Source organism: Notothenia rossii, assembly GCF_949606895.1.
Source record: "Notothenia rossii genome assembly, chromosome: 9".
NCBI lineage: Eukaryota > Metazoa > Chordata > Actinopteri > Perciformes > Nototheniidae > Notothenia > Notothenia rossii.
The window spans coordinates 7,070,945-7,098,231 of record NC_136907.1 but is presented as its reverse complement, the minus strand read 5'-3'; the positions used below and the strand labels follow the sequence as shown (position 1 = coordinate 7,098,231).

General features: G+C 40.8%; 2 protein-coding genes across 4 annotated transcripts; one reads left to right on the top strand and one right to left on the bottom strand.

The window, feature by feature from the left end:
* The first annotated feature begins 686 nt into the window (after window positions 1-686).
* On the top strand, window positions 687-4,978 carry LOC307018686 (diacylglycerol O-acyltransferase 2-like). 2 transcript variants are annotated; one of them, XM_079649038.1, is made up of 8 exons: window positions 687-980; window positions 1,544-1,627; window positions 1,776-1,883; window positions 2,302-2,372; window positions 2,541-2,808; window positions 3,370-3,544; window positions 4,338-4,522; window positions 4,598-4,978. In XM_079649038.1, exons 2-8 carry the CDS (start codon window positions 1,546-1,548, stop codon window positions 4,750-4,752), a joined length of 1,044 nt encoding a protein of 347 aa, XP_079505164.1. In that variant the 5' UTR covers window positions 687-980; window positions 1,544-1,545; the 3' UTR covers window positions 4,753-4,978. The 2 variants fall into 2 exon arrangements, with proteins under 2 accessions (XP_079505164.1, XP_079505165.1); XM_079649039.1 differs by having other exon boundaries at window positions 701-980; window positions 2,604-2,808.
* A 1,818-nt stretch (window positions 4,979-6,796) lies between these two features.
* Window positions 6,797-25,607, bottom strand: srrt (serrate RNA effector molecule homolog (Arabidopsis)). Of its 2 annotated transcripts, none has more exons than XM_079652271.1 (20): window positions 25,457-25,607; window positions 24,378-24,496; window positions 24,015-24,143; window positions 23,424-23,621; window positions 22,728-22,916; window positions 20,492-20,661; window positions 18,766-19,016; window positions 17,503-17,613; window positions 16,773-16,962; window positions 15,819-15,982; window positions 15,668-15,729; window positions 14,803-14,881; window positions 12,743-12,940; window positions 11,261-11,431; window positions 10,345-10,498; window positions 10,002-10,195; window positions 9,354-9,504; window positions 9,154-9,246; window positions 7,170-7,280; window positions 6,797-7,058 (listed from the first exon to the last, which is right to left on the bottom strand). In XM_079652271.1, the coding sequence occupies exons 2-19, from the start codon at window positions 24,494-24,496 to the stop codon at window positions 7,177-7,179; spliced, it is 2,727 nt and encodes a 908-aa protein (XP_079508397.1). In that variant the 5' UTR covers window positions 25,457-25,607; the 3' UTR covers window positions 6,797-7,058; window positions 7,170-7,176. The 2 variants fall into 2 exon arrangements, with proteins under 2 accessions (XP_079508397.1, XP_079508396.1); XM_079652270.1 differs by having other exon boundaries at window positions 7,181-7,280.
* Between the last annotated feature and the right edge of the window lie 1,680 nt (window positions 25,608-27,287).

The window sequence follows — 27,287 nt, the reverse complement described above, 5'->3', positions numbered from 1 at the left end:
GGGTATGGGAAATATACATAGGCATAGAAATTTAGTTTTTTTAGGGGGGGTGGGGGTGGGAGTGTCACATGACCAACTTGCCAACACATGGTCTGTGTGAGGCAGACACGCCCCCTAAAGTCCATGGGGGTTTGAGTACAGTTCAAGTTGAATTTAGATAAGATATTCCTCGTGTAAAATCAATCCCTTTATCATGTAATAAATCATTATAATAATGGATAGCGCTGTAGAGCGACGTGTACGGGTCAAAGTATGTCTGTGAGGGGTCATCGCCTTAGACACCTGGAGAAAGTCCACACAGCTATCAGTGATTGATTCAACTCTATTCACAATAGTCAAAGGAATTTAACCTGATTTCCTACAAGCAGTGGTGAAAGACACAGAGTTTTTATTTAACAGGACATATTAGTCTCATTTTCAGGTCCATATCAGTATGTTGTGTCTCTACTGGGACATGTCTCCATGCTTTAATTTTGAAAAAGCTCTTTATTTTTCTCATACTGCCTGTGCTGCAGCACCTCTTTCCCCCCTCTGTCTGAAACCAGAGCCCAGTCTGCTCTGTTGTGATTGGTCAACTGCTTACAGATGTCCCGCCCCTTAGTCTATCACGTACAATGTGTTGAAAAAAATACGTGTGTCAGTTTATAAAGGAGAAAAATAGATAATTCTACTTTTGTTGTTTGCTTTTCTTTTATGAAGTTGAATAATACGGTTTAAACGTTAGCATTAAGGCCACTAAAGTAACCAACAACAAAAGAGACTAAAATTAAACTATGTTATATCCAAGCACAGATCTGATATACAAGTATCCAACTATCAGACTTTTTTATCTCTTTCCTTGCTTGCTAGTGTGTCAAAGTATCGGGGGAGTCGATATGTTATCAGCTGTTTTACATGATCTGGGCAAAGTGCATCCTGCATTTTCACAAACGGCTGATCTGCATCCATTCAAATTAACTCTGGAATAGACTCTAATACAGGTAAAGTTTTACATTTCACGCTCAGCAGTTTGGTCTTTAATGTTGTTCCTAGTATAATTTAGAGTTGGTGAGAGTCCAGGTGTTCTGCAGTAGCCCACAAGTGTGGCTTATATGTTTGTATGTGATCCAATTGAAACAGTCTAGTTTAGCCTGTCAGCTTGTTCCTGAGTTACCTGTGAGTTTTTAAGCATATGACCTATACCTTAAAGAAGATTAATAATAATAATAATAGCTTAGATTTATATAGCGCCTTTCATGGGACCCAAGGTCGCTTTACAAGGAAGAACAGGGCAAAACAAACATAACAAAACAAAAGGTTATCAGACAACCAGTCAGACAGACTAAAACAACAAAGAGTTAAAAAAGTGCTCATGACTGAATCAATCTGATCTCTATCATAAAAAAGACTATCATAAATGTCATTATTATCTCAGATAAAGCCATCTTTGTTACATCTACAGTCGTAAAGTTCACGATTTATAGACCCATGACCTTAACTGAATGAAAGCACAGTTTTAAACGTCTTTAACAAATTGATGGTATGTATGGCCTCCTGGTTGCAGGGATGACGAAAGGAAAGACTAAGTGGAAGGTGTTTTTAGAGGTCGTAAGTACTCTGCAATGGGTAGCATCCTTTCTCTTCTTAGGTAAGATCCCACCACACAAACACTTTGTATAAAATGACACTGGATGTTAATTCACAAGGGTCTCAATGCATTTGTAAAGCACCTCTGTTTTCACACTGCTAATCTATGAATGTCTTGTACCTCCAACATGTGGACGATGCCTCTCCAGGAGTGGCCTGCACCCTCTTGATGTTTTACCTCATGTTCACCTCTCTGTGGCCGATCCCCACGCTGTACTTCGTCTGGCTGGTGGTGGACTGGCACACGCCTGAGAGAGGTAAAGGAATCAAAACTATTCAACACCTACGAAAATGTAAGTTTAGTTTATTTGTTTATAGTGTCGTGGACAGACTCCATTGATCAACTGTCACAAAAAACAGTAAATGGGGCAGCTTTAGCCGACATTGCTAATTTCCAGATGATAATAGACTTAAAATCACAATACATCAACAGCATTAGTTATAAAGAAAGGACAAGTAGATAGAGGCGAAAGGATAAAAGAGAACAATACATGACAGAAACGAGGGGTCCATGATCAAAGTACCCTCCTTAACAAGGATATTGTATACAAAGGAGTGACAAAATAAAGCAGTAATAATAATAATACTAATGTAATATTTATGTTTGATTGTATAATTGTATTGTATAATAAATATATTGTTTACAGTATTGAAATGACACACTCTGTCCACCAGGAGGCAAGAAAACAACATTTGTGAGGAACTGGAGGGTCTGGGATCACCTCAGGGACTTTTTCCCAATCAAAGTAAGTTTGTATTTCACCCCTCTGTCAGATGTTCTGTTCCCATCTGATTTGATGAATCCATGTGTCATTAGTAGCATTACTATTTTCCAAACAAAAGCATCCATGACCTTAAAAAATTGTTATGACATCATAAAGTGACCAAAATCTGATCAGCTCATTTTCAGACAGGTTTTTATATCAATGGATCAGGACAAAAAGAAGTCTCTGTTCATCCTAACTTTTCTTGCTCAGTTGGTGAAGACAGCCGAGCTGAATCCAAACAAGAACTACATTCTTGGTGTTCACCCGCACGGCATCATGTGTGCCGGGGCGTTCGCCTGCTTCAGCACCGAGAGCTGCGGCTTCAAGGAGCTGTTTCCTGGGCTGAGATCTAACCTGGTGACGCTGGCCGGCGTTTTTAGGTTTCCACTCTTCAGGGAATATGCCATGTTTGCAGGTATTTATGTTCAACTATAGGAGGTTTTTGAGACTGCAGTGCCAGTGGCGATTCCAGACCAATTTTACTTGGGGGGGGGGGGGGGGGGGGGGCCAGGCTGGGGCCAGTTATTTCATGAGAGGGGGCACTATAAAAGCAGGTTAACAGTAAAAAAGTAATTTTTGTAAAATAAACATAAAATACAGTAATTGCCATTTGTTTTTGTTAAGGTATTTGTTTTGGTAAATTTAAGTTACATTCCTTTGTTTTAGTATTTTTTTTCATTTAGAGTATTTGTTTTAGCAATTTTAAGTGACAATTAAGTTAAAAAAAACTTAAATAGTATTTGCTTTTATAAGGTAATGAACAGGCTAATCTCCACTTTACATCCGGGTCTCTGATTTGACTTAGTTCCAATAAATCGTAATATTTTAACCTTTTTGTTGGAGGGGGGCCACAGGGGGCTCCCTGGTCAGTATTACGGGCACTGGCTCCGGTTAGCCCCCTCCTAGAACCGCCCCTGGACTGCACACAGAAAGGAAGAACATCCATAGTTATTACTGTCTTACTTTGTGTGATCAGGTCTTCTTCCAGTCAGCAAGAAGAGCCTCACGCACCTCCTCACCAACAGGGGGAAGGGGAACGCAGCAGTGATCGCGATCGGAGGCGCTGCGGAGTCGCTGGCCTCGGCTCCTGGAGTCAACATCTTGGTGATGAGGCAGAGGAAGGGCTTCGTCAGGGTGGCCCTGGAGTTTGGGTGAGAGAAAACACACATTAAAGGTCCCCTATTAAACGTTTTTTCATCAATATATTATAGGTCTCAGATATATACAAAACATGTCTCTGAAGTGTTTGGCTCCAAATACCAAACAGATCATTGCAGCATCCCATAATCCCCTCTGTTTCAGCCCTGTTTCAAAAGTGCTGATTCTCTGTCTGTTACTTTAGATGAAAATAAGTTGCCACTCCCAACGCCCCTCTGAGAGATATTTGGTTAAAAATAACAGAATAGGCGCTTTCACATCGGAGTACTTTTCCCCGTACCTTTCCCCGTACTTTTCCCTCTCTAGGAGGAGATTCTGGTGATAAGGGGGGGGGTTACTTTGGTTGGTGATTGGCTAATGGTTACACAAGCCAAAAAATCGTTATGACATCATTAAGTAGCCAAAATCGGATCAGCTCATTTTCAGACAGATTTTTATATAAATGGATGAGGACAAAAAGTGAGAGAATCTTTTTTCCTGAAACTTTCAGAGTCTCTTTACACAGAGGGGACACATGTTGATGTAGAAGAGACAGGAAGAAGAGGGGACACACGTTGATGTAGAAAATACATGAATAAGTGGAATTTGCATTATAGGTGACCTTTAAATACCAGCAGTGGTGAATCTGAAACATTTTACTCTGCCAACGACTGAAACTAGGACAGCTGTCGACCTAGTGTGTACTGTGTATTGGCCCCCTGGCCTGACAACCGCCCATGAATAGTTATCAGTATCATTCTTCTCACAGTTTGTCACAGTGATATTACCTCTGATGATCTTCCACAGGGCTGATCTGGTGCCAGTTTACGCATTTGGGGAAAACGATATCTTTAGGCAGGTGATTCTCTCAGAAGGCAGCCTCGGGCGGAGGTTACAGGAACTTTTTAAAAAGATCATGGGTTTCGCCCCGTGTCTATTCGTTGGAGAGCACATGGGTATCCTGCCCTACAGGAATCCCATCACTACTGTTGGTGAGTGTTTCATCTTTGTGTTCATTAACATGGTGGTAGTTTTTTTTTTTATTCTAACGCTCTGGCTTCTTTCAGTGGGAAGTCCAATCTCAGTGCCGAAGCACATCAAAGTCACCGAGAAGGAGGTGGACCACTTTCATAAGCTTTACATGGAGGCCCTCTCCAAGTTATTCCATGAACACAAGGTCAGCTGTGGACTCTCTGAAAGTCACGAGCTCCGGATCATCTAGACCAGTGGCTCTCAACTGGTGGGTCGCGACCCTGTTTCGAGTGGGTCGCAGATGTGAGGGGTTTTCTTTCGGAAAAAAGTCAAACTTTTATTTTGAAGGACCGATTTTCTAACGCTGTGCGTTATGCTGTGCAATGCGTTGGACTGGACGTACCGGAGACCCTAAACGGTTTTGGAAACTTCTGTCACGTAGTGATCATCTTCTCAATAAAACATCTTTGCTGATATTTTTTCGAGTCTTCTTGCCAATCGGAATCAAGATTGTTGCCGGAAGTCCCCACGGGGAATAACTCTGTTGTAGAACTATTCTTTATACATCCATGGGTACAAGTACAACTTCAGATAAAAATGAACATATAATGAAATATGACCCCCGGTTTGATGATCACAGAACAATGGGAGCTATCTACCCTTATCCACAATTTAAAGTAAGTCACACAGACTATCTCCTCTTTGCTCTTCTCTCTGTGTGGAGCAGCAAGCTGTCAGAACAAAGTGAAAAACAAACAATGGCATACAATATTAATATGTCGGGTAGTAACACATCTACTTATTTTCTTCTCAGTGTACCAGAATGCGTAGTTTATATGTTAGTATTTCAAAAATCTCCTGGACCCCAGATCCCCCTGCTGGGGTTGGGTTTTCAGCATGTGTGCCTTTTAATGTTATACAGTTCAGCTTTGATTCCATCATCTCATTAAACCTTATTTAAAAGCATTCTTTAGTTCTGTGAAGGGATATAAGGGATATATATGCACTATACTTCACTTTAATTAATATTGTATGCTGAAAGGCGTATATATTACAGCACGATTTTTTGTTGAATAGATTTTAGTGGTTCAAAATTTCACGTCACGATTTATTGACAAAGGAAAAGGTGGGTCCCGAGGCCTGACCAGTTGAGAACCACTGATCTAAACAATTCACTTTCAAATGTAATAGCTGTTTTTAGTTGCTGCTTTTGTGTGGATCCGATACTCTTAAACAACATTGATCAGGCAGGTGTTTTGGTTCATATTGTGAATGTATGGCTGTAGTTTTTGAAGGTATCTCATGTGAATATGTGCCTTTGATTATTCAAATGTGAAGCCCATTAAGCATGTTCAGAAAGCAGTGTAAACATTGATGTCTTCATGAAAGTACATTTCTAATGTTATGACACAATACCAGGAACTTTGAGTGTGAAACAATGAATTAAATGAATACGTGTTTGCATGCTTGCTAAAGACGAGCATCCTGGTATATTTTATGTATTTTGTAGAACCCAACTAAATGAGACTGTGCTGCAGCTGTGACTTACAAATAGTACAATCAGGACCCACTGCAGAATGGGCCCTTGGCCGTATTGAATACTGAATATTTCTCGCACCACTGCAAGGCATCTGCAGTTATTTAGCAGCTGTGCAGAGAAAAGGGCCAGCATGCATGTAGTTGAAACGTTCGCCCAGCAGAGGGCGACCATTCTTCACATCGTCTTCACTTTCACTACCCAGAAGGCTTTGGGGTCTGGAGACATGCAAGGGAGAAAATCATTTACATCTTGTTGAAATTAGATCAATTGATAACCAAAATGAATGCTTGCAAAATGTAATCATCAGAATATTAAATATTAGCCAATATCAGTGAGCACAGTTTGTATTCATGCTTACCTAGTTTTGAGATCTCATACATTTCATGAGGAATGTTTTCTGTATGCTTTGGTTGCTTTTGCATTTCTCTCTTAGTTATTTGATTCAAAATTAAATACATATTAATTAGGCAGCAGAAGCTCAGTCTGTAGGGACTTCGCTAGGAACTGGAGGGTTGCCGGTTCAAGTCTCAAAAAGACCAAAGTAAGTAGTTTGGACTGGCACTTAAAAGCGGTCCCAGTTCACCTGTGGTGCCCTTGAGCAAGGCACCAAACCCCCACACTGCTACCCTGACGGCGCTGTATGAGAGCTGTTATACTAGGCTGCTAATGCTAATGGTACTCAGATGGGTGTAATGGTTCTGTAAATGCAGAGGTTAGTTTTCAGTGTAGTATACATGTGTGACAATATAGAGGGTTTCATCTTATTAATACTTGAACACAACTTTATTTAGAAGCCAGTTTACAGCAGGAGTTTGTTCTTGTTGCACAATAATTACAAAACAAAATATTAAAAAGGGAAAGGAAAGAATCAAATTGACCACAAAAAGCAACAAGAACACAACACTGGTAACGAGTGAAGACTGGTAACGGAGGGAACATCCTAAAAGAAGTCCATATCATCCGGGGCGTCCAGGTCACGGTATTCAACGATGTTTCGTGGATCACCGCGAGACATCCTGACGAGGGTGAGCCCAGGAAAGAAGAAGAAGAGAAATGAGAATACAACAAGAGGTTCAAAATACTTCCATAACAGCAGGAGAAAAAACAAAAATAAAGATCAGACGTACAGAAGTCTCACCTGAGGTTGCGTGGCTTGCCCAGGTAGCCACCTTGTCCTCTGAAGTTGTCGTAGTTTCCTCTTCCACCGCCGAACTGGTTGGGGGGGTAGGGAGGGGCACCTGGTGAAAATAAACATCGATGGATAAAGTGTTGAGATCCTTTACTGAAGTTAAAAATAATACTACACTGTAAAAATACTCCATTACAAGTCAAAGTATTGCATTAACAGAAAGAACATACTCAAGTAAAGTCCCTCCAATGTGTACTTCAGTGCAGTACCTTGTCGTGTAAAATTATCATATAATCGTTTAAAACATATAGTCTTATACTCGGATTTACTTTTACACCGTTAAATTGTATTCTTAGTCTTCTGTGTGTTTAACAGAGACATATGTTAAGGAGTTACATTTCAGGAGGGCAAAGGAAGTGTGAGAGGGGGATTTGCAAATGATTAAGGACGAGGGAGTTTTATGGATTAATGGTGGGGGATGTTTAGATGATGCCTCAGGGATTTAAGGGTGGGACCAGTTGGCTATTCTCTACGATAGAGTTCCACAGTGACGCATCCAAAAACCCGGAAGTAAACTCCTTCCAGTTCCTTCGACAAAAAACAATGCAATTTCTCCACAGGATTTTGGAAAATAGCTGGAAATAAGGTCTGTGGTTGAGACACACTTAAGAGACGGATCACGTTTTGTTCAACCGGATTACTCAGTGTTTCCCCAACCATTGTCTTGGCGGGGCGCTGCGCCCTGCCAACGGAGCCCCGCCTGAAATTCAAGGTGTTTTTTATTTTTTTATTTAAAAAACAAAATATATATATATATATATATATATATATATATATATATATATTTTATTTAAAAAACAATATATATATAGCACCAAATTGCAACTGAAGTAATCTATCTACGGTGACTTTTCACAATGAACATGTGCTCTTTTATTAAATAAACTAAATGCCTATGTTATTTATCCATGTATGTGCATGTTTCAGTGTCCACTGCCTTGTGTATTCACTTTCTCCCTCCGCTCTGTTTCTGAAGGGCGGGGCTAACAGCGTCTAACAAGTAACATGTAATGTAAATAAGAAGGGAATACAGTTTGAATAAAAGTAATAAAGTACAGTGTAACACTGTACTTTATTACTTTTTAATGTACAAATACTTTGTTACTGTACGATATCAATAACAATAATCCACAGCTCCTCTCTCTGCTCCAGAGGATAAAAAAAATAAAATTGGCAGCACCCTGCCAAGGCAGTAAACCTAGGGGGAACACTGCTACTTTTATCATTTTCAATCGCCAGAAGCAAAATGCTAACGTTATGCTATAAAGGAACTACATCATGAAAGACCTCAAGCAGAACAGGGCAAACAAACTTAGAGGAGTGTTTACGTGTTCGGTGTAATGACGTACAACGGCCTCGACAACTTCTGTCGTCCTATTCAGCCACTTGGTAACAACCATCGTTTTTCAGACACGTAAACTCTTCAGAAATCCCCAGAGGGTTCACTGCTGATGGATTTAATGTCGTAGAACAAAACGTGATCCGTCTCTTAAAATGTGTCTCAACCACAGACCTTATTTCCAGCTATTTTCCTAAATCCTATGGAGAAATTGCGTTGCTTTTTGGCGAAGGAACCGGAAAAATGCTAACTTACTTCCGGGTTTTAGGACACGTCACTGTGGCACTCTATAGTAAGCTGGGTTCTGGGTGCAAAGCCATTTTTTCCTTTGAGGATGAAGTCGCTCTGTTCCTGCATTTAAGATCGATTTCACTTGTATATTGACTTTCTGTATTACTTTATTAAATATAACAAAAGACAAACTTTTTCCATTAATCATTTATCAGTTTCTCTTAAGAATTTCCTCCACATACTTGAGTACATTAACTTAATAACTTTCCACTGAGAATAAGGTTTAAAAAGTAATCTAAAAAAGCAGTGGTTTTATTGACAGACATGCCCACTATACTGAAAAAGCACATACCACCATAGCCCATCAGTGGAGGACGAGGCTGACCGAAGCCCATCGGACCCTGAGGACCTTGAGGAGGGAAAGGCATGCTGGGAGAAAGCAAACCTGTAGGACAACAAGAGGAGAAAAGGTTCAAATAGTTGTGGACAAAATATGATATCCTTGATCAAGAGTATCTGATTTGTTGCTTAGATTGAAATGGTTGTGTCTACCTGGGCCTGGAAGAGGCGGAAGCTTCATCTCTGGCAGCGACGGTCTCTTAGCATCCATCAGGAAGTTGTTGAAGAACACCACTTCCTTTTTCACTTCTTCAATTTTGTCCCCGTGTTTGTTCAGGATGTGCTTTCGTACAAACTCGGGGCCCTGGAAAGGAATTTTGCAAAAGGTCTTAGTGTCCCATGCAATGAAAATGCAGCATAGAAACATGCCAAACCTTTGCAGATTAATGCCCTAGCCACACGGAGACGAAACGGGTCGTATCCGTTACAGTTCTCTATCATACAGACGGTTCGGCCAAACGAGGCCGACAGGGAAACGCAGATAACGATAGCGGGTCCCAAGGTGGGCAGATCTGCGGACGCAATGCTCTGGGGGGCCAAACTGCTCTGTGGTTACGCTCTATACGATCATTTCCTGATAACGAAAATACTGACTAGTACAGCGCCACTTACATGCCCGGCATATGTACTACAGCGTCTCCAGCGGTCTCGTGGGGACGGACACGTTTCTGGTGCCGATTGCGCGTGGACGGAAGACTTTTTTGATATCGAAATCGGTTCGTTACCGTCTCCGTGTGGCTCGGGTCTAAGTCAAAACAACGTCAAATGCTGTCCTGATTATTTTGTTTTACAAGCACTCACCTTGAATTTCTTTCCACTCAGTGGGCAGAGCCACTTGTCCTTCCCCAGCTCCTGAGTGTTGGCGTTCACAAACTTCTCCACCTCCTCCTCAGGGTTCTTGCGTCCCATCTTCCCGGCCTCATCCTCAGACAGGATTTCTTTTGAACCGACCAAAGGACTCAGCTTCTCCTCCATCATCTTCTGCCACTGTTGAACTGTGGGATGTTGAAGTAGTTAGTAAACGGCGGGAAAGATAATGTGGAAACAAAACGGTCTTCCAAACATAGCTAATATTAAGCTAGTGAAATAATTTGTGTTTCAAAGCCAACAGAATCACAAATGTGTGCAAAGAGGTGACACTGACCTTCTCCTTGTGTGACGCGGTTGGGAGGGATGGGTCCTCGAACATGGATCATGCCACAGCGGTTGGGCATTTCGTCCTCACTGGGGTACTCACAGGTGTTGTAGTAGTCGATTGAATGCACAATACGAAGATACAAGACCAGACGATCCAACACCTGGAACAAGGGAGATGTCAAAGTTACAGCTCAAAGACTGAATGCTAAGTTAGCCCGTTTTAGTCGGCCTTCTGAACGATAGATATCAAGTTACAAAATCATCTGCTTTCAATCGAGTGGTGAAGGAAGAAGTCTTAAAACCTGGAAATGAGTTAGCATTTTACAACTTCCGAATCCCTCTTCTTGAAGTCACAATTGTTTTGGTTTGTGTTTAGAAACCTGACTTCAGGTCTGTGATGAACACAAGCTGAAAAAGATTGTACTACACAGAATCACACTACCCACCTACGCAATGATTACATTCAGGCAGACTGTAGAATACAACCTCTTTGGACAATTTATATACTTATTGGAAACAAGCTACAAAATGTAATACCTTGGAAAATGCCGCCTAACATTTTTTAATAGCCTTAATTTATACATATTTATCAACTTTTAAGACCCCGCGGACACCCTGTAAATGACCCTACTTTTATAATGTTCTAATCATAAATCTTATCGATTTGAAAATGATAAAAGTAGGGTAGACATGTGGATATTATCCGGCTGAACAAAACGAGCATTTATCAAACAGATGTTTTCCACAGATCTTATTTTTTACAATATTTCAAAAATCCTACGGAGAATTCCAGTTGCTTTTCTGTCGAGGGAACCCATACGCATCTTACTTCGGGGTCAGCCTACAGAAATACGTCATCACTGCAGCACTCTATAAAGGGATAGGGGTTGGAATAAAAGTAAGTTAATAACTGCGAGTCAAACCTTGGCTAGCTTGTCGTCCCTCTCCACGGTGGTCTCTGCAGGGTTTCCCTCCTTGCTACTCTCCTCTGACTCCATCCCACTGCCGGAGCCCAGCAGCTCCTCCTCCTCCGCGCTCACCTCCTCGATCAGGTAGTCTGTGATGTTCTTCAGGATGGGGTTCTGGGCCGCCAACTATCAGAACCACAAACCAAACATAAGTTTATAATTCAGTTAGGGAGAGATTGTGTAATCTGTTTACATAAATCATGTGTTTCAAGCCACGCTAGTAAGTATCAATTTAGTTTCAAAAGGAGGCATACCTATTTCTGTAGCAAAGACTTCTCTAGTCAAAGTCAACTGTATGGTCAATCTTCCAGTTTCAATATTTTGAGAATGTGCATTAGTGCCTCTAAATAAGGTGTTAGCGGAGAAAAGTGTCATGGAACCTGATTGTTTAAAGACCAAGGAGACAGAAAATGCAATACAATATTGTGTCAGGTCAGAGTTCAACTACGCATTTAGTTTTGAGCTGCATATAAGCTCTGAGATTCCCTTAGGCTCAAGGTAGGCATGTCCCGATCACCTTTTTTTGCTCCCGATCCGATTGCGATCATTTGATTTTGACAATTTGCCGATACCGATTTTTCCCGATCCGATCTTTATGCAATGCATTAAGAGAAAAAAAAGAAAAAAAGCATTCAAGTTGTCCCTTAAGGTTATTTTTTTTATTTAAATTGGATATTCTATCCAACATGGATATAGCTTCTTTCTTTCACAGCAGCATTGGATCAGTTCAGTTGTGCAGCATTGGATCAAAACTAAATAAAGCTTATCAGTACTCGTTAGCTTACTGCTACAATTAGACACTGCGCCCACTCTGTTGCCAGATTTGAGAGAAATAAGCAACCAGGTCTCTGAAAACAAGCCCCAAACAAGCAACACATACATGATGTTGTGTAATTTGAAACCAAAACTAAGGTCTCAGGATGACTTTAAGACTTGAACATGGTCATTTTTGTTTTGTAACATTGAATAAAAAATGTAAAAAAAGTATTTAAAAAAAAAAAAAAAAAAAATCCAGATCCCGGATTTTTTTCTCCCGATTCCGATCTTTTGAAAATCACGTGATCGGCTCCGATCCCCAATCACGTGATCGGATCGGGACATCTCTAGCTCAAGGGACATTACGCTATAGACTGCTTTGTCAAGAGATAATGTGTCTCTTATAATGAGTCTTTAAATGAGTGTTTGTAAATGCTATTTTATAATATGTTTCCTAATGTCTTTCATTTTTGTAAAGCCCTTTGAATTGCCTTGTGTTGAAAGGTATATTTAAACGTGCCTTATAATGCTGTACAGCAATATCATACGTGACTTCAGCAATCTGTGTTCTATCGATTCCTCTTAGTTTTATTCTTTAATGTTGCGAGTGTTACATCGGATCCACGACAAGATCATTTGGGAACGATGTGTTTGAATTGTAACGTAGGATGAGTGCTGCACCTCTGCGCTCTCTCTGTGCCTCTCCTCCTGAGACTTGATGCTCCACAGGTCTCCCTTCTCGTCCAGGGAGTGAATGAGCTTGGCGGCGAGCTTGATGTCGTTGCGCAGCACCTGTTTGTGCTGAGTGATGCCGTTCACATTACGCACCCGACGGGCCAGGTCCCTGTTCACCCCCGGGGCGAGTTCACAGTCCCGCACCTGTGAAGGGAAGAGAGTGAAGCAGAGTTTAAACAACCTCTCCTGCTATTGAGGAGATACCACACTACAGAAAAGGTAAGACCTAAGAAAAAACTATAATGACAACTCTCAAAGATCAGGGTCTATGCAGGAATCCTGAAGTCAAATGTAAGACCTTTTTTAAGACCCTTCCCATACATTTTAAGACCTCATCTCCACTTTGAGTTCTGACCGTTACCTTAGCAACACACTTTACCTCACATTTACTATATACAGTATTGATTGTCCTTCCTCCTTATCTTCCAACCATTTGGACGCAGACTTGCATTTCCCCATAACAATGTTGCTTAGCAACCGGCGTAAACGGACCTTCGCGCGCTATCAAGCAGTGAGCGTGCGATGTCCTGTTCAGATGACGTCAAATCCAACGGGATGCCATAAATAAACTACACAGAATCACACTACACACCTACGCAATGATTACATTCAGGCAGACTGTAGAATACAACCTCTTTGGACAATTTATATACTTATTGAAAACAAGCTACAAAATGTAATACCTTGGAAAATGCTGTTTAATAGACTTCATTTTCGCTAAATTGATTTAACAACTTTTAATACTTTTTAAGACCCCGCGGACACCCTGAAGATACGTTTAAATGAGGATTTCTTAATTTAAAAAAATTACTGTATCCGCACAAAAACCACCACTCAGGGACAGTTTTATCCCAGAGGCCATAAGACTGCTAATCACATGAACTCTCTTAAGCGCCCCGATAAACATTCCTGTTGTCATCTTGCAATATACTAATTTATATAAATAGTTATCAACGCAATAAACGGTATTTAATTTGGTCTTAATTTACATTATTTAATTTCATATTCTGTTCTTGTACATATCCCATATTCTATTGACATGTTTATAGAGAGGTGAAGTCCCGCCCATCTACTTCCGATCCATGGGACCTTATTTCGGAAATTTTTTGTATTGAAGTCAATGGGGAGAGAAAGATTATCTTTCGATCCCGTTTGAATTGTGCCATGAATTACACATATGATGTTTATCAATCTTAAAAAATAATTTCCACGTTAAAAAAGTCAGTTTGTCGTAAAACTGTTGAAATATAAGACTATGAAAAATATGCAACTAGAAAGACTACAAATCCCAGAGTCCCGGTCCCGCATGCTGGCTCTAATGAACCGACTAACTCCCCTTGTGTGTGTGTACAGCTCTCAACATGCCCAGACTTGGAGTGATTTTCACCTCTTTTAATACTTTTCGTCTCATTCTGAAAGAAAGAAGTGAAATGTGCCAACGTGAGGCCGTCTTGGTGTGTGGTGCGAGACGGGAGATGTAGTTCATTGAGCGGTTTCACACAAAAAAAGTGTTACTTCACAGTTTTACGACACATTTTAATTTGTTTGACTTGCAAAATTATCTTTTAAATTGACAAACATCATATGTGTAATTCGTGGCACAATTCAAACGGGATCCAAAGATAATCTTTCTCTCTCCTTTGACTTCAATAAATACTTTTTCCGAAATAAGGTCCCATGGAGGTCCCCCGGAGAGGGAGGGACTTCGCCTCTCTATAGACTTTTTGCACTACTTTTTATTTTGTATTTTATTATATATGTTGGATTGTTGGAGGAGCTCAGGTCAGAAGATTTCCATTGTCATTTCTTCACTGCAGCTTTGTGCGTATGACAATAAAACCTTTGAATTTGAATACAGCCCTGATTCACTCACAAAAACCCTAAAACAGGGACATACAGATAATGAAACTGCAAATCATTCAAAAGAAATGAAAAAGAAACCCTGTATGGAGAGCTCTAACACATACTATGCTGCATATTGTATATAAGTAACGTGGAACACTTACTCGAATATTCTGCAGGTTCCAGCAAACCTCTTTGATGTTGACGCTGCGGTCAAAAGTCACCCAGCAACGTCTGAAAAACCTGCAATGGCACAGAGTTCATTTAGATACTTGTATGTAATAACCTGAAGTCTGTTGCTTCAGACAATGTGTGATAAACAAGTCATTTAAAGTAAGAAATAATAAAGAAAGTAGAATGTGTAAATATGTGCATTTACATTTAATTTATTCGACCCAATAGCTCATTGTTGGGGACTAATTGACCCTGCATGTCCTCCTGCGCCCTCGGACGCAGCTGACCAACATTTGACAGCCTTTATCTGCCTTAAGGAGGGGCTGCCCTAGCATGTTGTTCTTGTTACCAGTTTATGACCGGGCAACTGTCGGTCAGAGATAGTTATTGTTGTGGGACACCTGGAACACATCCTTCTCGGGGTGTAGATGACCCCGAGCCATAATCAAATGTGTTTCAGTGTCCTCAGCTGTTTAGTCTCTCTTTTGAAGAATGTTGATTATTACACTCTGAACTAGTTAAAACCTGGAGCTGCAGGAGGGCTCTTCAGAATTGATTGTGGCTTCTCAACCCTGTGGTCAGATCGTGGCTCGTGACATGTCTGGTGAACTCTCCGGCCGAAGCTCCAAATAAACCGTCAGTGTTTGCGATCAAAGCTCCAGCTCTCCTCGCGTCTCTGAGTCCTGACTCAGATTGCTTCAGAAGTTTTCCCCACAATAATCAAGCTGCTACTACTGCTGCGTTTTCCCTGCGTTTATGTGGTTGTCCCTATTATTTTTACTGCATTGAGAGAAGCCTCAAACTTTTGTTATACCCAAGGATGATGACAATAAACAATATGTTCTTGTGACCAACCTGCGCTCTGGATGAGGGTCGGACAAGCAAACGCGCAGAAAGCCAGGGTAACGCCGGCAAAGCTAAGAGAAGAACAGGAAAGAATATGGAGTTTAAACAAAAAGGTACAAAATAAGTTGGTGATTCCACATCCACCGGGTCACTAACTCACAGCGATGATCTCAGCCTTGGAGATGGTGGGAGCGATGCTCCTCATGAACAGAGAGCAAGTTCTGTGGAGCGGCCGCGGCCTCGGAGAGTCGTCTTTGGGTTTCTTTTCCTCCTTGTTGTCCTCGTCAGCGTTCTCTTTTTTCTCCTTCTTCTCCGGTTTCTCCTCTTCATCATTAGCCGGGAGAGAGAAAATCAGTTTGAACAAATACTGAGAACATCTTTCCAATCCAGACGAGATCTCTCTCTCCTGTCTGTGTGCGAGGGGGCGGGGCAGTTTACACACACGCAGCTGCTACATGCGGCAACACACACACACGGAGGGGATGGCGGTGAGAACGCGCTCCGAGGTGTGGTTAAACTTTACCCGTCTCGATGAGGACAATGCTCGTTACCTAAAGTGCAATAAGAGTTTAGCATGTACGGCGGTAACACGAGCAATTTGTCTAAACATTTAGCAAAAGTGCACCACATCCAGACGGAGGGATGCACAGGGTTCGATTGTCTTTCTAGTAGCTCTGTAGCTTCCCCATCCACGAGTAACGTTTCCCCGTCAGGTGTTATGTATGCTAGCAGCAACACACAGAGTTAACTACATTATACAAACATAGTTATTTATTTTTAAAGTTTCAGCTATTCTGTTTACAATTCTGTCATCAGATTATTTAATATGATTTGTTAAAACATTGCTTTTTCTTTTGATGTAAAATATTATGAATTATAATTATTATTATTATAAAATAAAAAGCAATGTTAGTTTTGTTCACAATTTTTTTTTGTTAATTTACCTTTTTTTCTTCCGTTAAAACCTTAACGATACCCATCCCTACTCTTAAGGATACTGACGAGAGGCGAAGCTAATCCTTATACGGTAAGGCATCCAAGGCCATATAACATTAAGGCAAGGACAGAAGTGGAGAATGAATACAGACTAGTTAGATAATTCTCTATCACTCACCTTCACCCTCCTCTTCCTCTTCCTCCTCCTCATCCTTTTCCTCTGCCTCCTCCTCCTCCTCCTCCTCCTCCTTCTTCTTCACAGGTTTATCAGAGCAGTTGGAGTTAGAGTCTGAATCGGAGTCAGAGTCGCTGTCCGAGGCGGTGCCTTCGTCGTCGCTGTCTCCGCTGCGCTTCCTCTTTCTTCTTGGCTGATGAATGGAAAGGACAGCAGTCAAGTTTCATTCGGTTCATTTCCGTCTCGTTATTAAATTCAGTTGTGGAAGTGTAACGGAGGTGATCTCTGGGGCCATAGATCTCGGCCTCCGTCACAGATTGTGTAGCTTTGTTGGTGGCGAAATGTATGTAGTGTGTGCGTGCATCTGTCGGTGTTTTAGTTTGTCTGTCTCTGTTTGCTGGTTTGTTTTGAAAAGTGTTTCCCTTTCCCCATGTTACTGCTGCTGATTGTGTGCACCGGGTGCCCTGTGTTGTCTCCTCCCCCCCACCTGTGTCTAATTGCTGATTAGTGTGTGTATTTAGGCTGTTTCCCTGTCTGTTAGAGGCAGGTAGTGGGTGTGAGACCCTGGTGGCTGCAGGCTGTGCTCAGGGAAACAACAGCAGGATTGAGGCTGTGTGTCATTGTGTTGATCATTAAATAAATGCCCACACCGGGTTATATTTGAACTCTCCGCCTCTGCCTCCTTGCTCGGTCGGGCCGCTCAATTGTCAGCTTCACAGGAAGCAACACTCACTTTCTTGGGTTCAGGTGTTTCCTCTTTGGCTGCTTCTTTCTCTGCCTCCTCTTTCACTTCCACCCCTTCGGCTGCAGCTGCTCGCTCTGTGCTGGCGGAGTCGTTCTCCTCCTGTAGCGCACAAAGTCATCAACACAGCACCACTTAACCTCTAGGGCTGGATACCAAAACCCAAGACTCTGGGCTGCAATATTAAAGATGGTGGTATCAATAAGCTCAAAGGTTATCGGTCTTGCTACTGGAGAATTGGAGAAAATTGATTTCGTATTTATTATAGCTGCATAAACGTTATCTTGCTCCTTTTTCTCTCATTTAATCAGTTTCTAAATTTGCAATAGGGTTAAAACTAGGGATGCTCCGATCGATCGGCCGATACTCACTCTCTGCCGATCGATCGGTGCTGTCTATGAAGGTCGATCAGGAGAGCTGATCACATGACGTAAAATACATGACACTTTTCTCTGTGCGCGGCAAAACAAACTCGCCAAGATGGCTTCACCGGTCTGGCAGTATTTTAAGGTGTCCGAAAAAGACTGCGGTATGCAACGAGTGTTACCGCAGAAATCCTGCAGCTCCGCCCGCTGTGACGGACCGGTGAGCAAAACACACACTAAGAGTTAGACCTAAAACACTTAGCTATTTTATCTACATCTGGAACAAGCTAAAGTAGGTATAAATATGTTTATTCTTCACTGTCTGGTCACTCATTACTGGATCAGTGAGCTGCATGAGATACTGACAGGCTGTCAGGAGAGGGGGGGAGAGAGAGAGAGAGAGAGAGAGAGAGAGAGAGAGAGAGAGGGAGAGGGAGAGAGGAAAAGAGAGCGCTTTCTCCCGTCTTATTATCAAAAGTTAATGTAAACTTGAATAATGTACTTAATTTGAATGTAATAATTATGTTGGTTGATGTTTCTGGAAGCGCCAGTGAATGGGCTCCATTAACTGAGTTTTAAACATCACTTTAAATGGAAGATCCCCATAGGCCCCGCCCACTCGATCGGAATCGGCCGATACTGATTCCGCCGATCGGAGCATCCCTGTACAACATTTGTTTATCCGAAAGTGACATGTGTCATTTTTGCTAAATTGATTTATCAACTTTTAATACTTTTTAAGACCCCGCGGATACCCTGTAAGATTACCGTTAAGGTACCAGAATGATAAGCTCCATCACGTAGAGAAGCAGTACCATTAACATCTTAGAAATACCCATCCCGAGGAAACTCTACTGTGTGGTGAAGACTGTCAAAGAATACAAATTACCTTCTCATTTTTGTCTTTCTCCACGGAGAGTTTACGGTCACCGTCCGATGTTTTGAGGTCTTCTTTCTTGGGAGGTTCGCCTCCACCTGAGACAGAGGCAGACTTCTCCCTTTCCTTCTCCCTCTCCTTCTCCCTTTCCTTCTCCCTTTCCTTCTCCTTCTCCCTCTCCCTCTCCCTCTCCTCCTCCTCTTCAGCCGGAAGGTCCAGGATACGCAGGTCATGATCCGTGCCTCCCTCCATCTTTATCACAGCTGGGGGCAAGAAAGAGGGTTTGGAGGGTCACTTAAAACATGTATTCCCCATCAATCACTAGTTACCTGTAAAAGATTAAATGAGTAACATCATCTGAGTCACACAATATAAAAAGTTAATGTAACCGGATAACTTTGTTACTTTTGGATTACCTCAAATGCAAAAAAACAAATAAGAAAAACTGATATATTAATAAAGATGTTTTTACTCAAGTGTATTCTGTAAGACAACAGAACATAGTCACCTTAGAAATAAAGATATTTAGAAACAAAAATGTGTCCTCTTCTCAGAGATTTTATTGATAGGAAGACCTGCCTTTCGTCAATCATATTCAGGCATTAGCCTACACACCAGGGGTCGGCAAGTAAGTTTGGCGTTTGGCCAAAACATTTCTGAGCCACTAGATGGCGGGCCAGCTAGTGAATGGTTAACTGGGGGGGGTGGGTATTTTTGATATTTTTGAATGAATGGCTCATTGTAATTATTATCCCTAATGTAGTGTGTTTGCTCTGTCGTTTCAGGAGCATATGCACCACCACTCCTCGCCCTCCATGATCAAGCGGCTTCTCCAATTTTGTTGTCAATGTTTTGCCTGAACTTTGTTACTGTTCACATATAAGTCAACATTACGTTTGAATGATTTAGTGAGCTGGTGTTATTTTTTTCAAACCACACACCGAATGTTGGCTATTTCAGCACCGCGCGCTATCCACCTATTGATCCACTATCAGCGCCCCGCAGCCTGATTGTGCCTGTGCTGTGTGTCATTCACTCTCAACATGGATAAAGTACAATAAGCATTCTTCAGGTGTAGGTAGATTCTCTATTCGGACATTATAGCCTATAGGTGCGACTGTTGGTCCGATGTTGTAAAAAAAAAAAAAAAAAAACTCAAAATATTTTTTTATTTTTTATTCTCAAGATTACGGGCCAAATATTATTTCTGGCGGGACAACAATGGCCGCCTGTAGCCGACCCATGCTATACACAAACAATGAAACACATGAGCGCATACTACAGTTTAAAAAAGCAGAAATGAAATCTGAGCTGACAGGAAATGCTCCGTTTTAGTTCAGTACACACAGTTAAGTTCTCACACACTCTTTTATGAACATATAGTTTCACCTACTGAATTATAAACAGAACAAATGAAGCAAAGAAAGTGAAAACCATAAAGCAGATTCAGGCAGTAGGCGTATAGATTCACACTTAAAGTATTAGCCCACAGAACAGTACAGCTAACAAAGGAGAAATAACATATGATCCTTTTACAACACCATATGCTTCTTTTTTTAATTTTGTGTGACCTTGTAACTCTGCTAGAAATGTAACAGCAATCTGATGTCTTTTATTATTGCAACTGTAAGGGAAGAGTTACTTTTTCTGTATCATGATTAAATAATCGTTTTTTTCCCAAGCCTGCTTACAACTAATGGCACAGGCAGTTGGTGCGACACAGTAACTACAGTCTTACCTGCATCCAGAACCTTGATGATGGTGGGGGTCTGTTCGATGTCCAGGGAGACGTTATCAAACCAGCTGTTCTCCATCAGGAACATGAAGACGTTCACTCGGTTGTGCAGCGCGCTCTGGGCCTCGGCTTTTAGTAGACTGGCTTCATCCGGATGATACTTGGACCTGAACCTGTGTCCAGAGTCGGGGTCCACAAAAAAGTTGGGAGGGAATGATGGGGATTGGGATGAACATGGAAAAAGTTAGAAAACAGATGCATAATATGGATCTTTTTTGCAACTTTAGTGCACATTTAAAAACAAAAATGTGAAATCCAGATGGTTTGTTGTAAATCTAAACAGACCATCATATTTAAGATTTCTACAGCCTAGCCCTGTCACTCAGAGTATACATGACTTTATGATTACAAAAGCTAAACATTATTTGAAAGCTTGAGATAAACTCACCAAAACTAAGGAAAAAACACAACAGAGACGTTATGAAAATGAAGCATTGACATTCAGAATTTCACATTAAAAATGTTGATCATTGAGTGGACTACAGTTACCTTTTTTTCTGCCAGTTTATTTACAAATAAATACAGAGAGGGGGGGTCTCTTCTGTGAAAATGTGCTCCACTTCACCCCAATGGTGCGTCTGTATACACACAAATTCGGTTTTGGGTTTTGATCCGAACATAAAAAGCGTAGAAAAAGCATAAAGGAAAAAAAAAAATCTTGGTGCACGAAAGAGACTATTTTCTGTCTATCTGAGATCCCTGGTACTGTGTCTGAGAGCGACTGCATTGTGCGCAGTGCGGACCCTTGCTGTCTAACAACCGATGCGTGCTGATGAGCTCCACTTTTTCTCATCTTCAAAAAACGTCGTCAACTTTGTAGTGGGAGGGGAAGAAAAAGTGGTTATGGCAAAACAGAACAATTGTGCATTATACCCGTGAAACAAGTGTCATAGGCATTAACAGACATTATACAACTGTACATCTTGCAAAAGGGAAATCAACCCAAATAATGAATATGGACTAACGAAATACATTTCACTAATCTGTCTGTCAGCTCTGTGATTGTGTATAGTCAGCGTTTCCGCCAGGGGGGCGTCTTGCCGTTATTTGACGCTCTTATTCAGCTCGGAACGCCCTGAACTCGAGCCGAGGGCGCCCAAAAACAAATTGAGAGAAGATCGAGACTTTTTATCGCTTGAGATGATGAAACGGAAAAAGGACAAGGACATCCCTCTGTTTTTGGGCAAAGGAGTCTGGTGGGATTATTTTCGCTGCCAGCAAGGACCACGCCAGGAGGGGTGTCCCTGTCGGCAGGGAGACGTTAAGAGATACTATAGAGAACCGCAGTGACGCGTCCTAAAACCCGGAAGTAAACTTCTTCTGGTTCCTTCGACAAAACCAATGCAATCTCTCCATAGGATTTTGGAAAATAGCTTGAAATAAGGTCCGTCTCTTAAATGTGTGTCAACCACAGACCTTATTTCAAGCTATTTTCCAAAATCCTATGGAGAAGTTGCATTGGTTTTGTCGAAGGAACCAGAAGAAGTTTACTTCCGGGTTTTAGGACGCGTCACTGCGGTTCTCTATAAGGGACGGCTCAATTCAAAATTGGGTGGACGCCCTCTCAGCCCTGGTCTGGCGGAAACACTGTGTATAGTCATTTTGAAAAGGATTTATAGATCAACTGCACACCATGTTGATTAACACATGTTTTATCAATACCTAAGGATTCATCCGTCCAACTTCACATTTCTATTCAAAGTAAGTTAGAATATGTGTTAGGGCTGCTCAATTAATCGTATTTGAATCGCAATTACGATTATGGCTTGCAACGATTACAAAAACAACATAATCAAAAAAAAAAAAAAAATTGTTATTACTTTTTTTGTTTTGCAGTTGAATTATACTTAAAGTTCAGGGTAATCAACTGTTAAAAACATACTGTTCAAATTTTTTTCTCCAATAAATGGATGTTTTCAAAGATTTAATAATCGCAATTACAATTATTGACCCAAATAATCGAGATTATGATTTTTGCCATAATCGAGCAGCCCTAATATGTGCTATAAAAGGATTCATTTGGGTTGATTTTCTTCTTTAATAAACGTCAAGGGAGACAGAGTCAATAAAAATAACTATACAGAGCCTGGTCCTAGTACAAGGGTGAACTGTCCTTTGTTTTACTCGTAGGTTTTACGACATTAGTTTTCATTATAAGTAAAGGCAACTGATTTCGTACCACTCTTCATCTTTATGAGCCAAAAAGAAGTCCTGCATCTGCTGCCGGCGGAAGTCGATCTTGTAGTCGTTGTAACGTTTGACCGCCTCCGTCTCCTCCACAGAATCATCCAGAGACAACAGGAACTCCTTAAAGGTCTTCATTATGGGAGGGGGGGGACCCAGATCCATGTCATGGAGGTTACCCAGTCTGAAGGAAGAGAGTTGGAGGAGTTTTGAGAAAGCTGGAGGGTACATTTGGGATTATAACCTTTGCAGACCATTCACATGCACAGAAACATGTTTAACAGACTACAGGAAAGAAGGAACAAGGTATATTTAAGACATTTAAAGTAACATTTATATTAGGGCTGCTCAATTCATCGTATTTTAATCGCAATTACGATTTTGTGTTGCAACGATTATGAAAACAACATAATCAAAATAAAACAATTTTTTTTTTTTTTTCTTTTTTAAAGCTCAGGTTAATCAACTGTTAAAAACTTACTGTTCACATTTTTTTTCTCAACAAATGGATGTTTTCAAAATAAATGGATAATCGTTTTTAATAATCGTGATATCAATTATTGACCCAAATAATATAATAATATTTGTATTTGGGATTGTGGGAAACCTTATTTCGATCTCTCTGTCTGTACACAGAAACTGAAAGATTGACAATAAAGTTCACTTTGACTCGAACATTTAACTTTCTCACCTCGCCTGGATAGGGATGCCGTGATGAGGCTGCATGAGGTGTAGGTCCGGGTGGCCCCAATGCTGCGGTGGGCCATAGCTTGGACCCCCGCCTCCTCCTCCGCCGCCGCCTCCTCCTCCGCCGCCGCCGCCTCCTCCACCCCCACCCCCATAGCCCAGGTCGTACCCCCCGCGGTAAGGATCTCCACCATGGTCATCCCTGCCATGGACAGATGAAAGAGCATAAGTGTGATGGAAACTTCTGAAGCAATGGAGACTCAGAGCTTCAGACGGATAATTCACAAGACATGTGCTGAGCCACGAGGTGACACAGCTGTTGCCAAACCAATTCTGAAGATGTCTACCCCCAGACCCGTGTAGTTGGTTCTGAGAGAATATTCAACAAAGTGCATAACAAGATAACGCACCATAACCCCTCTATCAGCCAACAGGCAGGAATAGGGAACAATGAGACCAAGGTTGTGCTCAGTGAGGGCAAACTGATCAACTGGGTCTAAGTTATGGGCCTAGGAAAATATTTCCCCAACAGTTTATAAGCACCAGCAGCTTGTAGTTGCAAAAGGTGTGTGTTTGTGACGGCAGATAATCTCACCAGTCTCTCCTCATGCGTTTCTGCTGAGGACTCATGTCGTGTCTGGGCGGCGTGAATCTCTCTCTCCGACCTCGGTCATAATCCCGGTATTCTCCACGGCTTCGTCGTTCCCTGCCCCGGTCCCACTCTCTGGAATATTGATTTCAGGAGACATTATTATTAAAGAAACATTCAAATTAAACAAATGTTATCACTAATTGGATGCACGTTGTTGGCCTGCCAGAGACTTTATTTACACGTTGTTCGCATGCACAGTATGTTTTGTGTTATGCTGCTGTGCCACAGCTATGTTTAAAATGTGGTCATGCCAATAAAGCCCCTTTGTATTATATTGACTTTAGCTTTTATACATCTTATTCTTACCGGTCGTTCCAGTCATCCCTGCGCCTGTCGTCTCTCTCTCTCGAACGGTCGTAGTCACTTCTCTCCCGTCTGAATTTGTCCCTTCTCCTGCGATCGTACTCATCATCACTGTCTCCCATCTCCAGGAAAATAGAAAAGGGCACATGTTAGGATAACAGTTAACCTCGATGTGCGTTAAGAAGCAGAAAACAAAAGATAGTTAAATTACGACCTAAACTTTTCATGACTGTATTTTACTAGGAACCTGTTTGTAACCAAGGTTGGCAAAAAAACGTCTAAAAAACGAAAACATTAGTCAGCCAGTATTATGGGATTCAAATGTGATTTTTTTCATTCACAATTATCATTTATCTTGGATCTTATAATTCATACGCGTGTGAATAAAGAAAAGACAACAACCAAAAGCCTGGTGAATCACAGCCACTTTAAAATGGATATCCCCATAAAAGGTCTGTCAACTCTGTCCACACTTCTGAAATCCAATTAATTCCAGATTTAAAATGTTCACAACAAATATTGAGGTCTAAGAGCAAATCAGAGCTGTACTTATTTTTAACTTATTGTACTGTACATTAACTAAGTGTATTAAGGGAAGTAGATATAAACTCTACGTGCAGCGAACCCGTTTCATGCCCTGTATTTGAACTATGCTAAATTGTATTATCCCCTATCAATTAATAAACGAACATGTGGGGGAAAGTATGGAAAATACGATGAGAACACAAGGACACTGAGACGGCCTTCAAGACAGGCAGCTATAGCGCACACTTGTGTAAAAGTGTTTCAACAACAATGCTACTGATAACGTAAACCTTGGATATCCATATTATCAAAGAACTAGAAATAAGAAGTTGTAACACGTGTGGGAATAAAGGCTCCAAGTGAAACAAAGAGGAGAGTTGTTGATGTAGCATGTTAGCTAACGTTAGCTAGCATGCTACATTAGCTAGTTAGAAAGTCATCGTTTTCCTCCATTATCCGCAATACGCCTTTCATTTATCCGATGTATTAACTAGAGAACTGTAGCTGTTTTGTTGGTTTAACCACTATTGAGACACTATTAGCTAGCACATTAATACCTTAGAAATGAGTTGAACGTATGATGGTCTGGTTCTTCTTCTGCTCCACAACTTCAGCTTACTTCTTCTTCAGTTGGCGGTGAAAGGAAAGCAATAAAATGGCGCATCACCGCCGCCAACTGGAGAGAAACATCCTTTTCCATTGATATCCTTTTCCTCTTTGGATTTCCCATCTTTAAAGTCCGGTCACGAGCTCGTTATCTAACCTTTAGACCTCAATTGCCCCGAGTTTATATCAGGTTTATATCCTATGTAAATACTATGTTTAATTAGTGTATTAAAGCCTCTTTGTATTGCATTGTATTGTAATGTACATTTAAACCATAAACCCAATGAGGTTTCCATGGAAGCACCATTTCTTAAAATACAAACAGTGCAGATCTGCCGTTTGTTCCTCGGGACAGGCGGGAGAAGAACTCAGATCATGTACTTGAGTAAAAGTAGAAGTACCAGAGTGTAGGAATACTCTGTTACAAGTTAAAAAAAACTTGCATTCAAAACGTTACTCAAGTAAAGGTACACAAGTATTAGCATCAGAATATATAGTAGGCCTACCCAAAGTAAAAGGACTCATTGTGCAGATTGGTCCATTTCAGAATAATATATATGATATGTTTTACAATGATTGATCATTAAAGTGTTATCCAAGCTGGGAAAGGTGCAGCTAGTTTTGATGACTTTGTATACTGCAGGGTAGCTTGTGAATTTACTCCAGGTGGAACTAAAGTCTGATTTAAGAGTTGATTATATTTCACATCATTCATCAAAATCTCTAAAGTAACTCAAGGTATGAAAATAGTGGAGTAAAAGTACACAAGTTACCTCTGAATGGTAGTGAAGTACCACGTAGCATACAATGGAAATACTGAAGTAAATTATAAGTATCTCAACATTTTATAATATTATACAGTACATACTTAGTTACTTCCCAACTCTGCTCACAGGAAAAAAAGTAAAATATTGTTTTTCCTCTGAGAAAAAGTGCTGGAGCATCCATGCAGCTCTATAGACATTTAAAAGAAAACATCTCTTGCTAATATATTATTATAGTAATACATTATAATTTGAAGTCTAACAGAATAACCCGGCCAGAAAGAGATCATTAAAATGTACAATTCAAGCACTAACATCAATTAAACCTAATAGTAATGATTCATTTGCACAGTTGCAGTCTTTTTATTCAGTATTAAGAGCAGCGTTTAAGAGCAAAAGTGTGACATTGTGGAAAAAATAAGCAATGAGGGTTTGTATTCAAATAATATTTTAATAGATTTAACTCTTATACAATCTTATTTACTTTCACAATCCAATGAACTTCTAAGTACATCCTTTCTCGGTGCATTTCTTTGTCCTTCCTTTGAACCTTAACGGGTGCCTCATGGGTGTTGCTTGTGGCCACAAATGAGTATTCAGCTCTTCGTCCTCCATGATAAATGCAGACTCCACTTGTTGTGTGAAGGAACGGTCGTCTCTGGATCCAAACACAAAGTCTCCTCCGGGTCCACCATTGCCGTTCAAAGGACTGGAGATAAGGTGGGGTTGGTAAGTGGTTTTCAAAAAACCCTATGAATATGTAAACAATATTTATTGTCTCTTGATTTCTGCACAATATAATTGATATATATATATATCATACATATACAGCATATTCAAATAATTGTTCCAAAAAATGACAAATTAATGTTGACATACAAGGAAAATACATTTAAAAAGGTCACATTTCATATATCAGGAAGATAAATGTGTATGTTACCTTCCTGTAGTCTTCTGGAGCCTCTCTGGAGTCAAGCAGCACAAATGAAGATACAGTGAAGAACAGCAAGAAAGACAC

Coding starts and splice junctions, on each gene's coding strand:
- LOC307018686 (XM_079649038.1), top strand. CDS start 1,546: ATGACGAAAGGAAAGACTAAGTGGAAGGTGTTTTTAGAGGTCGTAAGT. Junction 2,373..2,540: donor GGGACTTTTTCCCAATCAAA/GTAAGTTTGTAT, acceptor ATTTTCAGACAG/GTTTTTATATCAATGGATCA. Junction 4,523..4,597: donor GAATCCCATCACTACTGTTG/GTGAGTGTTTCA, acceptor GGCTTCTTTCAG/TGGGAAGTCCAATCTCAGTG.
- srrt (XM_079652270.1), bottom strand. CDS start 24,496: ATGGGAGACAGTGATGATGAGTACGATCGCAGGAGAAGGGACAAATTC. Junction 19,017..20,491: donor CATCAAGGTTCTGGATGCAG/GTAAGACTGTAG, acceptor TCTTGCCCCCAG/CTGTGATAAAGATGGAGGGA. Junction 9,505..10,001: donor TGAGTGGAAAGAAATTCAAG/GTGAGTGCTTGT, acceptor ATTCCTTTCCAG/GGCCCCGAGTTTGTACGAAA.